The sequence below is a fragment of the Polistes canadensis genome, unplaced genomic scaffold (genome assembly GCF_001313835.1).
Source record: "Polistes canadensis isolate GaletaPanama2010 unplaced genomic scaffold, ASM131383v1 scaffold_10, whole genome shotgun sequence".
NCBI lineage: Eukaryota > Metazoa > Arthropoda > Insecta > Hymenoptera > Vespidae > Polistes > Polistes canadensis.
The window spans coordinates 1336261-1354159 of NW_014569557.1; the positions used below are offsets into that span (position 1 = coordinate 1336261).

Below are 17899 nucleotides of genomic sequence, written 5' to 3' on the forward strand. Positions count from 1 at the left end.
TGAACAAAATTTCTTTTCTTTCGCCTTTTCTCCATTTCTGTCTCTCTTTGTTTTAGTCCGACGAGAGTCTTATGAAATATCTAAGGGAACGAAGGAAACGGAGAAAAAGAGAGAGAGAGAGAGAGTATGTTTTGTAAAAGAGAATGGAAAATGTTGCTTGAAAATTGTATCCGTTCTTTAAGGTTCAAAGAAAGACTATCTTACGGAAGAAAATTTAAAAGCGAAGAGCATAGAATCGAAGGAGTGTAATTATTATTAACCAATGGCGTAATAGGAAAAGACGAAGGTTCTTGTAGAAAACGGGTAGAAGGGATAAAAAGGTTAAGGGAAGAGGAAAGGGTGTAGAGTATGCTAGGTTAGAAGAAAAACAAAAAATTCACGGTAGTATGTAACATAAGGACGAGCACCCTAATAGCAGACAGTTGCCATTGAATTTTTGAACAGGGTTTATTTCACGTAGGAGTATCTATCTAGTGGTTACGATAGAGAAAAAAAGGGGAACAAAATAAAACCACTAACTTAAAATTATTCTTTCAATTTTATCGTGCGATATATAACAAAAAAAAAATAAAAAAAAGGGGAATAGGTCCTTGTTTTTCGTTCGAACGGCATTAAATGAAATCCTGGTGGTCGATGTTTTAAAATATTCTTTTCTCTTCCCACCTCCCGCCCGCCCCCCGCGTATGAATTATCAACTCGAGATAAAATTGTTTCTTTTTTGTTCTCTTCTCAATTTAAAATATGATAAATCCATGGATATCTCGTGATCATGGAGAACGTATTTTTTTTTTTTTTTTTTTTTTTTTTTTTTTTTTTTAAAGTAAAAAGAATAAAAACATTCATAGTCTTTAGGATATTTTGTATTTTTTATTTAAATATATATCCGTCACACACGACGATGATAATCGAGCAACGAAAATACGCAAAATTCGAAACTCGAGTTTCTCTCTCTCTCTCGGTCTAATCGATATTTCTCGCGTTTTCCCTCGATCGGTCTACAAAGTGAAATTTTATCGAACGTAGTAGAACGAAATCGTCGTACCCTATACACATTCCTACTATACTAACGCGTACATCGTATATTTTATAGTTTCAAGTTTCTATGATTTCGCGTGGAAACGGAGACTTCCAGATGATTTGGAATTTATGGAAGCGACCCTGCGGTTTATTCTGAAGCGGTAGAGATCGAGAGGGAGAGAGAGAGAGAGAGAGAGAGAAATTCGTGTGCAGAACGGTATGTACAATTTCAGAGAATGCAAACGCAAACTGGTGTGAGCTTGAGAGAGGGAGAGTGAGAGAGAGAGAGAGAGAGAGAGAGAGAGAGAGAGAGAGAGAGAGATAACTAGAGATAGAGATAGAGATAGATAGAGAGAGATGCTGCATCTATGCGCATCTATGTGCATCGAACGAGATATAGGTTGACATCGGGCGGATTGACAAACAAACCGTAGATTCTCCGCGTAGATGAAGGCTCGGACTACATCAGCCACGTACAGGAATTTGCACGCCGTCATTACGATTCGCGTGTCGCCGCCTGGTCTCCCTTGGAACATGCATGCACATGTATGTGTGCGTATCTATATACGTTTATGAAAGAGGAAGAGAGAAATAGAAGGAAAAGGAGAGAGAGAGAGAGGTGATAGAATGTAGCCATCCTTCTCTCCCTCCCACTGAATTATTGTGTTCCGTTGTGCCATAGAGGAAGAGAGAGAGAGAGAGAGAGAATCCTAGTCTAAAACAAACACCGACAATATTTGCAGCAGAGAATTGCCGATGTCTCGTAGGAGAGAGAGTACGCAAGAGTCAACCAGAAACAACATCTCTACGAAACATAAGGTAACCCTAGCTAAAGCGACATTTCCGTAATTCACCGCCCCAAGTTATTTAAAGCCCGTACAGAGATATACACGCGTACATACACACACACACACAGACACATACATGCCGCCACCCGCGTTTTACGTTTAAGCGGGCCTAGAAGATATTTTCCCCGAGACACTTTCCTCGCGAAAAACGCTTTCCTCTTTATCGTCCTCTCACAATACACTCACTAACTGCTACAAATTCTACCCAAAAACGTTTTCTTCTACATATCCTACATGACGAGCGACCTTTTCTTTTCTTTCTTTTTTTTTCTTCTCTTCCTTTTTTTTTATTATTTTTTTATTTACGTCGTCCGTCACTCATCCCACTTTTGCATCGATTTTTGTTTACTCTCTTTCTTTATTTTTATTCTTTTTTTCAAATACAACAAGAGACTTTTCTATTATCTCGATTCAGTGGCAAATGTGACACGGGTGGTGATCGTATCTCCGAAATTATTTTAATATATTTGAGAATCTTTGTATTTTTTTTCTTTGTAACGAAATTAAAATTCGCGCGCACGCTTTTGCTTGTGTTTATTCATTTTATTATTTAAATGGCGGAATGGATTGATTTTAAATGCATGACAGAAATGATATTACTTTGCAACGAGTATTAACGAGTAATTTCGGTTAAATCCGATTTTTACAAAAGTTTCTAACTAATGTTATATATTGAAAAAGTTAAAAGCTTATAAAATGATTTTTTTAACGCGCAAACGAACAAAATATTTTAACTTTGTAGGAATATTTGAAAAGATATTAGGTATAGCTATGAATTTTTCAACAATTTATTATTTTTTTTTTTTTTAAAGCATTCAAAAATGGCAAGTAAATGAAAATTTCAATTTGCGAACTTAACGGGAGATCTCCATTTTTTGATTTTATTTTTCTTTTTTTTTTTTTCAAGTTTATATATAAATTCATATAGATTTTTGTTAACGGTAGGAAATATAAATTTAACTGTTTAAATGATTCAACAGATTGATTTTCAAATTTATATGAACGAAAAATCTACGAGTAGTTAGAATTGTATTTGATTTTTTGCTTTAAAATGACAAGAGTTTCAAAAATTTATAGGAAATCGTATAAATATGTAATGGTATTAAATGTAAACAAATAAAAATTGTCGAACAATATTTAAATTATCGACCGTTGTGTGCCGATTCGGTATATCCAAAAGTGTTGATTTTCTTTTTAAATAAAATATCTGCTTCAATTTTTGTTCATTGTGTGAAATTTTTAACGATACACAAATAACAAGTATTTGTACGATGTTTTAAATTTCATTAAAAAATATTACGAGCGAATATTATATAATAATTTTTTCAAAAAAAAAAAGAAAAGAAAAAATTCATTGGAATCATCGAACGAGAAGAGTGTAGATTAAATTTTAATAATAAATATTTATCTATTGGATATTCTTTTTTTTAATTTACGCTAAATAATAAATAGAAAATTATTTTTACGAGTATTGGCTAACAACGACAAATAATTTCGCGTTATTTATTGACGTGTAAAGGGTATCGTTGGTAAAAAGAATTTGCTTGACACAACACGTTACATTATTAAATGCATTGTCAATGGACTCTCCCTGGTGTCTCGGGTGGACTAACATAAAGAGAAAAGTATACACATTCTGGGAAAGTGTATCGTTAAAAGCAACTAAACAATAAGACGAGAACTAGTTGGTGATGTCGCGTGCGAATCGATAATCATGATAACGTTTCTATTCTTTTATACTTCCTATGTTACTTTTCTGAACTATCATTTATATTGTCTCTTGCTAACTCGTTGTTCGCAAATTAGTATAGAAGAAATTCGAATTTCAAAGTATATTCTTCTCGTTTTGAAAAATTCCATTTTTTTTTTTTTTACATGCGTCGTGTTTAATGAACGCAATTAAAGATATTCTGCCTATCGCATTTTAATTAAAAGACAGTGGCTCTCAATCATAAAATCAATGTGCCTCAACTTTCATATCGTTTATTTTTAACTATTAATAATAATAATTATATTATTATCATTTGTGTGGGTAAACGTGAATCACGCGCATGCATGATATGTTTCTTTTTTCTTTGTTATTATAGATACATATTATCCTCTGTAATAAGGAATAAAAATGACGGTAAACTTAAATGCTATACGTAAGTGTTACCAGAGAGAGAGAGAGAGAGAGAGAGAGAGAGAGACTTCAAAATGTGTCATCGTTGCATTCGCGTTTGCATTTCATCACAATCAAATTGATCATACTCATACAACGTTCCAATTACTCCAAAACAATTCTGTAACACCTACGCCTATATTTATGATTGTAGTAGCGTGTCATGCTGCGAATGCTTGCGTCGAGCTCGAGCTGATACAAAGTTCTAATAATAAATGCTAAATTTTAGGAGGAATTAATTAAAAAATCGTAACGATCGTTTGCAAAACAAAAAAAAAAAGAAAATTAAGATAAAGAAAAAAAAAACGAGTAGTATCCAGTACGATGAACTTGATTTTAGATTGATCTAAAGAAGACACATCACATAATAAGATGGTTAAAGTTATTTTTAAACGAAAAACTCGTATTCGAGTTTTCCCTCGAAACTGAGGAAATTTGCCAGCTTTCGATATATCGTTTACTCGTTGCTCTACCCTGTCATTGGTTAAATTCGTAGATGTTTTCAAAATAATATGTCAAAGATTATTATTGAGCTGGAAACTTTCCAAAGTGAGATCTTGTTAACAAAATGAGTATTGTTTAGAGAAAATTGGAAATTAAAAAATGGAAATTATCGACTAAATCCATCTTTTCTTTTTTTTCTAATCCATCATTTTTCAATCCTCGATACCATAGTTAATAAAAATAGTTCCAATTATAATGTAATCTTTCAAAACTAATATTTAGAAGAATATTTTAGCAGAATATTTATTTTATAATAATAATAATAATAAATATGATTAGTATTGAAACATTCCCCTAGTAGATATTTTGAGTTAAAAGTTAGATGTGCGTTTAGATTACATCGATCACTTTGTTACACTATCCGTATCGTGAGCAAACTCGATGATTGTAAAGCGATATGATTCATGTAGAAGATGTCGAATGGAAATTGGATGAGAGTAATCGTAAAAGATGACGAAGCGTCACAAATGAACAAGAAACTTGCTTTTGCTCTCGCGGATACGCATGACGCGTTTCCACTTTCAACACAGTCTAGATAGTTTGTGGTATCGTGTCACTTCTCGTGTTTAATGCATAAAAATAAATCGTAGTCGGGAGTGCGATTTATGTAACTGCAAGGTTAATACTATAATTTTCTTAAAATAAGAAAAATATATATATATAAATAGAGAGAGAGAGAGAGAGAGAGAGAGAGAGAGAGAGAGAGAGAGAGAGAGAGAGATTCGAAAACCTTAAAGCGTTTGACACCCGACAACATTTAATTCTATCGATTATTTTATAGAAAGTTCGAAATTTCCTAAGCGAATATATATTTTTTATTTTTTGTTCCAAAATTTTTTCGGATCCAACTAGGAAACCGGTCGAACCAAAGAACTTCCTGTAACGTGAAAGCGATTAGATTGGTAAGTAAGTGAGTACTTACTTATGTATAAACCAGCTTTGTCATGGAAAGTCGATCGATTTAAAACTCTATAAAGATATACTTACATGATATAAAAGTACTTACGTGTATAATGTATCATACAAATGTTATTAATTTTTCAAATCTATTATAATAGTATAAATAAGTGTACCTAAATTGTGAGGAGGATTGATGTAATGATTTCCAATTTGTTTTTTTTTCTTTTTTGGCAAAGCATTATTTATAAAATTTTGGCAAAAGCCATTAATTAAATCGAAAAAATCTGGAATGATTTATTCGAAAATCATGAAGAGTAAAATAAAAGGTTTTTAAAAGGAAAATGTCGATAATAAGAGAGCGGTATTCTTCGTGACGAAGAATAACCGGGCCGTTTAATCCGAAACTAATAAACATTTGTTTGAATTTCTAAAAGATTCCTTTTCTCGTGGACGCTTCGTTACCGAAGTTACTCGATCGTTTCATTAATTAGCCGATTAATTATTCCCTATTACTTTGGAGCAAATTACGCGATACAAACAAGCATACTCGCATAATCTTTGCTCTACTTAACGGCGAAGCAACGACACGTTGCAAGCATCGTGATAACTTTAACGATTCTTCCTCCACCTCCTCCTCCCCCATCTCCTCCACCTCCTTCTTCCTCTTTCTCCTTCTTCTTAACTCTGGAAAGACTTTGGTGAATAGCGAATAAGGTCACGAGCGAGTTTCCACGAGCGAAGAAGAAACTTTCCAACGTTCGTGTAAATCAATTTCGAAATAACCGTGCGACGCGCGAAAGAGCTCGCGTTTACCTCTCATTTCTACTTCCTTTTTTTTTATCCTTCTTCTTCTTATGCGATTGTGTCTTGAGGATAAAGTTTGCGTTAACTTTGTCCTTATTATGTATACATATATATTTCTCATTTTTAAATAATTTTTTTGTCGGTCCGAAATATATTCTTAACATATTTTTCTTCTAATCTTTTCTATCGTCACTTTCATTTCGTTGGAAAATAATTCCACAAATTTTCTTATACGCGTTGAAAAAATATTGCGATGCACGTACGCACGCACGCACGCATCAATTACCAAGTTTCACGATACATGTTGTTGCAACGTATTTATGCAGTACAAACAGTGGAAACAACTTCCTTCGATGCGAAAGAGAAATAAAAAAAAAAAAGAAAAAAAAAATAGATCGGTATCGTAAGAGAAACTGAAACTGTATGATGTAGGTTTTATAAAAATTAGGTGTTGTTGTTGATCTATGAATCGATTCATACACTTTATTATACACGTTGCAACATGTGTAGTTCAGCATTGGTAAATCGGCATTAAAAGTAACTTGCGTCGGTGCAAGAAAAATAAGTGGAATAAGAAGAAGAAGAAGAAGTGAAAAAATACAACACGTGTTTAAACATCGGTGTACTCGCGACAAACTGAGAAAATCAGTAGTTGGTATGAAAACACAAACTGGTTTTATGAAACGTAAAGGTGTCGATGCCATGCATTGGAAATATGTTTCGACGTATACGGAAACCATTACAAAACAGATAGATCGATCAAGAAATCGATTGGTGATTCTATTTGGAAATGGAATTATGTGTTTTTCTTTATACAATCGTAAGAGAAATAAAACTATAAAACAATTGAGTGTCATCGTTGAACAAGTGTTAGATGCTCGATAATATCATTTGACTCTTTTACGCGAACTATGAATATAATCATATCAAGGATCAAAATTCGAACTGATCGCGGTGAATAATCTGATTAAACGAGAGAGAGAGAGAGAGAGAGAGAGAAAGCTCTCAGGCTATTCGCTTTTGCAAGAAAGGATGTCGACAAAATTCAATTTTCCCATTGTCATGGCTGACATACCAATATTCGATTAATAGCACTCGATTTTAGCTTACTATGTCTGAAATTTTACTCCATTAATGTCGCCAATCATACTGTTACGATTTTCATTAATTGAAAATCGATCGTACTTGAGATTTCCAAACAAGAAATTCTATTATATTGTGATATTTACTGTAGAATACCAAACGATTCGAAAATTGTTTCTATAATATCCCGTCAAGTATCTCTTTCTCTCATATTTTTGTCGAATTAGATTATTATTATTAATTGTTATAAATTAAAGTAGAGTTGAAATAGTTAGGATCTCTTTAATTGTATAGAATAGAACTGCGTTGAAGTCTGTTCGTTTGAACAGTTGCGTTATAAAAAGTATGCATAAGTATGTTCCTAAGTAAAGTGTTACGAAGATAGTATTAGATAATTAGGTGAGAAAATTCGATGCAAACCTTATGGTAACAGTTTTATGTCTAAAAAAGAAAAAAGTGAAAACAGGTGATGAGTTTTTATACTAGTAGAGATATATTATAATTACATTATGAACATAATCCATTGTCCATTGATAATCAGTTCCGTGGATAGTTTAGAAAATAAAATCACATCATATAAATTGAATATGTTTTATATATTATATTTATTATATATATATTATAGCGAACTGAAAATAACATTAATTAAAAATTCGCCTAAAAGAAATTAATATAATCAAATTGCATATTGGTAGGGTTAATAAAAATATCATTGCCAGACTTGACATAATTCATTTATATCTTCGAATTGACTGTCTAATAACTTTTAATTTTTTTCTCGAAACAACAAAAAATACACTTGGCATCACTTTCAAAATAAACGGTCCGTATGTGAAAAAAAAAAAAAAAAATGTAATTTCGAAAAGAGAGTTCTCGTTACGAACGATTTCTCGATTACTTGTCGCACGTTTGGTGTGCAACGCCCTCGTCATAGGGAAGAAACACTCTATTTTAAAATGTTCTCAACCCTTTGAAGAGAGCTCGAGTCAATAGGCTGTTCGTACAGGAGCCATCGGACGACTATGACGACGATGACGACGATGACGACGGTGACGACGACGAGAAAGTAGCGAAAGAGAACCGAATTGGGGTTGGGGACGGAACGGCCTGTTTCAAATATTTGACCAGCGAGTGACCGAGAGAGAAAGAGAAAAAAAGAGAGAGGAGAAGCAGAGGGAAAGGGGAAGAGGTAGGGTAGAGTAGATAGCTATCTTTAAAATTCAGTACTCTCTTCGTCTAACGGGTGTATCAAAGCGTTTCGTTGACGCAAGGTAAATATCATACATATTCTATCTTCTATTCGATAGATCAAACTTTAAATTATTTAGTTTCATTTCAATTATTTATCTATTCATTGATTATAAACTCGTCGTTGTGTAAGCTATTCGATTTTTAATAAATTCTCAAAAATAGCTTATTTTTCCAAATGTTAAAGTAGTATTATCCCTTAGATGAATTCGTACGTTCGCACGCTATCGTTTGTTGAAACTTTTCTGAGTGATCAGATGTGACGAAAGAAAGAAAGAAAGAAAGGTGGAAATGCATATATAAGAGGAACAAAAAAAAAATAGTAATAGAAAGAGAAAGAGAATGGAACTCGCGATGTGAGACCAAGCATGGAAACAATACCGATCCGCGGATAAGCTACGACCATGAGAAGATAAAAAGAAAAAAAAGAAGAAATATAACACAAAAGAAAAACAACAAGACGTTCATGTAATTTCTACGAGACACACGTCACATTTGTTTTTTTTTTCGCAAGCTCCTTCTTAACGTTCCCGTACATCTTCGACGATGTTAAAAACATTCCAAGTCGAAGATAAGAAAAGCTATTATTATCATTACGTTTTCTGTGAATAGTCGTAAAATGGCAACACAAAATATGGACGAAACTGTATGCGAAAGTATTTCACAATCAGCAATGTCAATGAAGGATCTGAAAACAGTTAAAATGTACGTAAGATAGATTTAAAATAAAAATAAAAAAAAATAAAAGATGGGGTACCGGTGAAAGGGTTGGCAGGTTCAGGAATAACAGATCAATGCAGGAATTCCGGATAAAGGGGACAGTTGGTTAGGAGGGGTGGAGAAGGTGAAGAAGGAGGAGGAGGAAGAGGAGGTATATCTATATATGACAGTAATCCATGTATGGTCGAGGTGCAACGTAATATGTGTCTCGTGTGTTTGAGCACAAAGTGCGGTTTCGCGAGGATAACACAACACGGGGCTTTAATCCGTAGACGTTCACCAGGAAGGTTTGTGCGAGTGGGTGAGAGAATGAACGAACGAATGAACGAGGACTCTTTCTCTCTCTCTCTCTCTCTCCCTCTCTGCGGTTTACAACCACTATATCCGAACATATCCGCGCGCGCACGCCCGCTGGTTTTCGTATACGAATCGCTGACGTTTGCCCTGATTAGTCATTCGCATGAACCGGTCGTGTAATTAGGCCGCTTACCGAAAACTCTGTCTCTCTGATCTCTTCCTTTTGAAACAATTGCTACCTTTGTTTGATAAAACAATTATTGTTCGAAAAGATATTATACTTATACTGTAATTAGATAATTATAACATTTATAGAGTGAAATTTGGTGTTCATTTGTTATTAATATACTTTTTAATTTATTATTGAAACAATGCGACAATTAATCGTGTGATTAAACCGCTTATCAAAAATTCTCTTTGTGATTTTCCTTTTAAAAATGCATATACCATAAAGCATATATTATTCAAGAAGTTATTATTACACGGTAATTGGACAATTAGTACATTTTTACCTGTAATTGTTTAATTTGTAATGCATATATCTTTTAATTTATTATTACAACAACACAAGACGTCGGTAACATGATTAATACACTTATTGAAAATGATCTCTCTGGTCTCCAGTTTGGAATACTTGTTTCTTGTACCATAAAACAATTATAATTCAAGAAGTTATTCTAAACAATAATTAGAAAAATGGTAATGTTGTTTTACCTATAATAATGAAATTAACAAAATATACTTTTTTGAAATATCATTAATAATAAAAATAAAAGTCGAGATGAAGGGATCAGCATTTATATCAAAATACTTCAACGTTCGGATAAATAATGTAAACATATTAAACAATAAAGTATATATATATATATATAAGTATATTATATCCTAACGAATGAAAAAATAAGAATGTATTGGGATTGAAATCAGAAAGGAAACGTTCTCTTTTCGTTTGCGGCATTTTCCACGACTAACGAACCAAATCGTTTGAGGAAAAGTAAAAGGAGCGGAACTGACCGCACCTGTTGTTTTATATCAAAGATAGACGTTCATATATTATCATAGATAAGATGAGACGTGTGGTAAAAGCATTTTACTTCTCTTATTCCCTTTAAAATCTAATTCATTTTCTTTTTAAACTTATAGAACACAACGTCTTGCACGCGTCACGACGCGACCCAATAACCATGACACGATTTCTTTTTAAAACGTTAATCTTCGTCTCTCTCTCTCTCTCTCTCTCTCTCTCTCTCTCTCTCTCTGTGACTAATCGTTAATATTACACTCAAGTAATATAACTCGAATACGACTACGAGTAGGTTGTTTTATTTCAACCATCAAATATTTTTATAGTTAATAAAATAATGAAAACACCTCTTACCGGATATCAAATGTGAAACAAACAACGAGTCGATAATCTTTCATAGAAAATCGATCGAGTTTTTTGTCTTATTATTTCTATATATCTTTTTATTTTTTCATTTTTTTTTCTCTCTCTCAAGTCAAAGCTAAGATAACGCGTAGGATGATACGTGCTTCCGCCCCGAGATCTTATTACGTCAGCCATAAAGCTATACCTACATGCTTACAAACTTACTTTTCAGTAAAACGACTCTCTCGTTTTATATTTCTACACTTTTATTCTTACACGTAAGCTCACGATCCGTTTCAACATTATATTTTACTTTATTTTATAATGATTTTAAAATCTTAATTGTAAACAAAAAATGTTTATACAAATTATCAGAAAAGTGATCAAAATAATCAATAGATAATCTAGAAGTTTATTAAAGTAAAGTAAGAAAAACATTGGATAGCTTTATTAATAAAAGGAAAAAAAATAATATAATATATTGTATTTATTACAATTTGTAATATATAATTAATTTCAAAAATTACTAGCATAATTATTTATATATATATGTATATGTATTGTTATTAGAATTATAAGAGAACGCTCGATAAAATGTCGAGAGAGAATGGATAGATAGCTATAAAGATGAAATTTATATGAGAAATACGTAGGCGATAACGAGCAAGTCGCGTATCTGTAAATACGCGTTAAGATAAAGGATGTTAATCCTGAATAAGGAGAGAATTCTTGGATCTTAGCCAGAACGTAAAGAGCTAACAAGTTACAATGCACGCCAAGTATTATTTTAAATTTACCGTAGATGGCGGGATTTAACGTTTTTATTCCTAACCCGCGAAAATTTGAATATATTTTACAATTTTATTTCATTGTAAATCTAAACATTATTCCACGATTACACACGAAAAATATAATTCTTGCTATTTATTAATATGAGAAATGTGTCGATCGATTTAGAAAAAGAATCATTTGTTTAACTTGAACCTTGAACCGTCTTTACTAAACAAGATCGAAGTCTTCGTCGCGATAAAGAGTCTACACTCCGAGTATTGTGAGAGAAAAATTATAAATGAGTCGGAGTAAACAAGCGGTACGGATCGAGAAAATGGCTTTTACTTGGGAGAAATGTATCTCTATTTTTCAGACCGAAACACTGATCTCTCTTTCTATTTCTTTTTTACATATTACATTTGTCCTTCTTTGAAAATTTATATTTTTCTTTTCTCAAAAACTATTTTACGGTTAAGTATTATTTTGTACGTTTATTTCGTTAATTCGTTCGTTCAATTTCATGAACTTTTAAACAAACGTTCAATTATATATTCGCGCGGGATTTAAACTTTTAATAAATATTTTAAAAAGAAAAATTTTTTTTTTAAGTAAATATACGATGACACTATATGAAATAATATTCTTTTTTCTTTTTTATGATCGAAACACAATTGTTATTATACTATGTTATTATTATGAAGAGAACGAATAAAATTAAAATGATGAATAAATACATTTTCTCTTTTCTTTTTTTTTTTTTTTTTATATATATTTATATATAAATTTTTCTTCGTATGCACATTCTTTTTGTTCTGAAAGGTGTGCTTGGCGCATTACATGACTGATCTAGATTCTTCGATTATTCGATCATCCTTCGCGCGGAAAATCGGAAAAAACTCGATGGATTTATGACTTTCTCTCTCTCTCTCTCTCTCTCTCTCTCTCTCACACATTCTTTCTCCCGCTTTTTTTTTGTTTTTACTCTTCTTTTATTGTCCGCTGAGAAAAGCTATTCGAAAGTTTCCGAAGCTCTCTCGAAAGTTCTTCCAAACCAAGAGACGAGTTATGAGAAAGAGCGTTCCGCTTTTGTTAACTTTGACACGATCAAATAGCACACAACGTTTTTACTACTAGATAGTGTGTGAAACTATCGTACATTTTCCTTAGTATCATATTTTCTAATGATTTTACGAATATTATATATATATTATTTTATGTATCTTCCAAACGCAAATTTTCTATTTCAACCATCCAACTGTTAAATCCCACAATACTCACAAACCAAATTTCTCTCTCGTATCGATCAAATTCAATCCGTAAAAAGAACCTTGCTAATCGATTTCTTAAATAAACAATAACATCTAAATATGTATATCTCAGGATTGTGATTTATTTTATGTCAGGATATTTAATGATAGATTTCAATTTAATTTTGAATTAACATTGGTAATATCAAGGACAATAATTAGTTCTGTTTCTATTTTACATTATCCTAATCCACGAATAGATTAATCGATTATCGTTTTCTTCTCGTCGTCTACGTTTAATAAGAGACTCAAAACTAGAAACAAAGTTCAAAGTATTTTTAAATTTCCAAAAACGTATGATAAATAATATATACAAGTACGTGAACTTTAAAAATATATACTTGTACTATATTTGAAATTATATTAAAGGCTCGTTTATTTATATATTTTGCGAATGATTTCGAAGGAAAACTTTTTTTCAAAAGAATAAAAGGTGGGAGGGGGGGAGTCGTTTTCGTTGTATCCCTTTTTTCTTGACGTTTTTATTCTCGAGAGACATTATAGAGTAAAAAGCATCGGATGGTTCGCAGGGCAAATCTCCGAAGTCCTATCGCATCATTTACATGCGTGTATGCGTGCGTTACCTACGTAAACCCTTTTATGCTATTTCAAAAGTAAGAGAGGTAAGCATAGTATCACCGTCTTATGCCATTGTCGTTACTCGAGAACATATAAGAAACAATGCGTTATTCCCTTAGGCATCGAGGTTATTTCGTGATATCACGTTATTTCAAACTCCTCTTATGTTAGATACTTCTCACCCTCTTTAATATCTTCCAACATCCCAGACAAAGCTTTGCTTTTCGATATACCACACTTTATGTTACGTATATAATAGTATTTTGACACATTTATTTTTGTAAATATGTATAAATAATGTTTATTAAAATCATTCGACGTGAATTTATATTGATTATTTTAATATTATTAAGATTTCATTCAAATGATTATATATATTATCTGTCCTAATTAGAAAAAAAATAAATAATATTTGAATCCATTTAACTCGCGTGCCACATTTAAACTGACGAATAAAAATTTGTTTGTTATCGCAGCATGTTTACTTATCGTTTAGTCGATAATTTTTATTTACCATTCTACTTCGTTTTCAATGTGTTTTGTATTTAATAGTGATTAAAAAAAAAAAAGAAAAGACCATTCTATTATAAAATATAAAAATATCTTAATGAAATTTGACGTATTCGATCTTATGTCTCAATGGTTGGTGATGATGAAGCGAACCTTAAAGAAAAAAAAAAAAAGAAGAAAAGGGAACGGTGACCTAAGAAAGAAGAAAGGAAGGAAGGAAAAAGGGTAGATATAGGGTGAGGAAGAGTCCGCAATCGCGTTCGCACCAATGAACACGATCTCGTCGTGTGGAATGACTCGGGAGAAGAAAATCGTCTTCCTATGAACATGGTGTACGCGTGTACACCAAGAGAAAACAGCAATTTAATGTTTCCTATCGTGGCTTCAGTCTTATTTTCTCGGACCTATCCAATATTTTATATCAAAATGTTACATTTAACGAATCTCTATCATTGATTTAACCTTTCAAACGATTTTCAAGGAAAATTTCTAAAATGTATTTGCCAAGTTCTCTTCTAATTAATAGAATATTCATTTGAGAATGAATTATCTTGCTAGCAACTGATATATATACTGAAGATTAAATCTAACCGTCAGTTAGAAGTCGAATTTACTTTGATTTTGGGAACGATCCTTATTCGTGAAACGTTCTAACTTTAATGCTAAATTTATTTTTAATTACTTTTAAAAATCAAATGTATGCGTCCTTTAATTTGTAAAAAAAATATGATAAAAATGGATACCAATGAATAGAATGAATTTCAAAGAAATTCTATTTTAGATTATAGAAAAAGTTAAAAAGACTTACCCTAAGACAACGTGTCTGAGTTCTCCCAAGGTTGGATTATAACTATGATCTTCAGCACTAATCCTAACAACACCCTCGTCGGCGTTAATATCAAAACCGTTCGTAACGAATTCGATTAAATCGGCAAAATCGTCGTGTTTATCAGATTTTTCAGTTCCCGGTGAAACGGTAATGTCTTTGACAGAACGCGTGTACGTGGACGCGTCGTATTGTTCTTTACTAGCATTGGTACGTTGTAAAAATTTTCGTCTAAATCCGGTGTAAACGGTTTCGACGTTGGGATCGTCACCGATTCTGACACGACCGTGGCTTGGTACCAAATGATGTCCACTGTAACCGAGATCCATTTGAAGATCCATCACCAAAAGTAAGGTGAATAGGATCACAAACGCGCTCAAACCGAGCATCAGTTTGTCGCGAATTCTGATAATTCTAATCGTCATTTTCATCTTCGAGTCACTCGATTTCGATGCTTGATACTTTATACAATTACTACCACTACTGTTACTTTTGTTTTTGTCGATCTTCTCGTCGTTCTTCGACGATTCGATCCTATCGTTGATGATACTCTTTTCGATGGAATCGTTTCGTAGAACAGTCACGGATCGTAAAACATCGCCAACGGTAACATCGATAGACGACGGTGATTTCAAATTGACACTTTCTTCTTTTATACTCGATCGAGGTTCGTTCGAGGTTTCATCTAAGAGAATACTTTTTTCATCCTCAAGATCTCCTATCGAAATTCTTGGTGTTTCTATTAACGGCGATAATTGCTCGACTGATAACTGTGAACTGTTAACTTCACTTTCCTCCTCTTTTTCTTCTTCTCCTTCCTCCTCCTCCTCTTCCTCCTCCTCCTCCTCCTCCCCCTCCTCCTCCTCCTCCTTCGCTTCCTTCTCCTCACTTTGTTCTCGCAGGGGTCGACGTAGCTCGTCTATTCGTCGTCCTGACCCTTTTCGTTGTTGTTGCTTTTGCTTTTGTTGTTGTTGTTGTTGCCGTCGTCGAAGTCGCCGCTGCGATCGTTGTTGTAGTCGTAATCGTTGTCGTCGTGGTCGTTGTCGTTCTCGCCGTTTCTCTTCTCCTTCTTCTTCTACTCCTCGTGCATCCGACAAATTTGCAAGTTTGCATTTTACGTCGGACGACGTGCTCGAAGCGCGCGCATGCAACTGGTCACTACTACTACTACTACTACTACTACTCTTTCCAACTATCGACAATTGTCCAGCAGTCGTTGAAATTTCTTCGAGATCGAATGACTCGTTAGCGTTATCACAGATTTGTCGTTTATATCTCGATGACCTATGAACCTCTTCTTCTTTCTCCTTCTTCTTCTCCTTCCTATCTTCTTTGTCCGACGCCGGAGAATATTTCACTTTCCTTTCGAACTTGCACCGTTCTAACAACTTACTTTCAGATTCACTAACATTTATTCCTCCTTCTTCTTCTTTTTCCTTTTCTCGCGATAACTTGGAACGTGTGTAATAACGTCTATGTACAACAGGCGAGTAATCAGCTAAAAGTGAATCCTTAGATTCCTTTTTCTTCTCAAAACGTCTTCTTAGATGTACACGCTCTTCCAATAAACGAAGATTGTCTTCCGAACGAATCAAATCTTCTACGTCCTCGATCGAAACACTTTTAGATCTCGATGAATCTTCCTCGTGTTTCCTATCTTTACTCAATACTACCAATTCCTTAGGTTTTCTCAATAAGTCCAATTCGCATAGAAGCGGCCTATTTCTCGATCCTTTTCTTCTAACAGGTGGCACAGGTCTACGATGATTATCGTCGTTTTTCAAATTACTCGAATCATCGTCGCTTTTACCCAAATGTAATTTTTTCTTTAAAAGACGAGGACTCTTACGAATGTTTCTGACCAATCTCTCGCATCCCTCGGTGATATTTTCCTTCGAACTTTTGACGAATCGTTTGATAAACGAGTCGTTTCTTTCGACCTTCTTTAGAGTCTTTCTCGGTTCTTCTTCCTCGTCGATAGACTTTTTCGATGGTTTTATTCTCTCACTCCAATACTGTCTGATTTTGATTCGTCTTCTAGTTCTTTCGGCTGTTTGAGTTTCGACGGATAGATCGATCACTGATTTCGATCTACGTATCTCATGCACCTCCCCCTCCTCTACTATCTTTCTCGTTAGTTTCAAATTTGAATCGTTGCCTTCGTATGTAACGCGGTCCAAACTTGCTCTCTCGATTTTCGATCCATTTGCTTCCAGGCATCTCTTCGTGTCCAGAGTTATTTTCAATATGAACGGTTACAAACGTTGCCGGATCAACCCGTCGATCTCTTTTTATTTATTTCTTTTTTCCCCTTTTTTTCTTTTTCTTCTTCTTTTTCTTCTATCCAATTGAAAATTATCTTGAAAATGAAACTAAAAGTACTATTATCTTTCTACTATCTAGCAACGGAACTATCACACAAACTTTGGAATGTATAGTAGGTTCTAGCTATTTATCACAGACACGGTAATACGAAACCACGAGAGCGCTGCTAACCTTTCGAGTCCAGCACCTCCGCACCTGAAAAATAAAAAGATACGAGAATTGAGGGGAAAATAAAATGTTCAATTTTATACATATATTTTCTTTCTTTTATATATATGCTTCTTAGGAATATATATCATTTGTAATAATATTTTCGAGAACCATATCGCGTATATTTTCATGAAAAATTCGAGTATTATGTGAAACGAGTATAATTTTGTATTTATTATCGAATACGTATAATAATTTATTTCGAAATGACTATACGCGTATTGGTTCATACAAAAGATTCGAATTTTTAGAAATGTGTTATTGATGATATTTTAATCGATGAATTATTATTAATCTTATTACACGTTAGATAATAAATAGATGTTATCGAGATGATTTCGAGCAGGTAAATGTTGAAAAGGGTTTTAGATACGAGGCTAGAAGAGGAAAAGTCTTTGCAGATATCGAGTGTGAAATAGA

General features: G+C 33.2%; 1 protein-coding gene across 1 annotated transcript in view; it reads right to left on the reverse strand.

The window, feature by feature from the left end:
• LOC106792607 (extracellular serine/threonine protein CG31145) overlaps window positions 1-17199 on the reverse strand; it is a gene marked incomplete at its 5' end in the record, with an annotated part of 37125 nt that extends 19926 nt beyond the window's left edge. The window contains one exon of the mRNA XM_014759082.1: window positions 14927-17199. Coding sequence (XP_014614568.1) covers window positions 14927-17199 — 2273 coding nt within the window. The remainder of the gene's footprint in view (window positions 1-14926) is intronic.
• Between the last annotated feature and the right edge of the window lie 700 nt (window positions 17200-17899).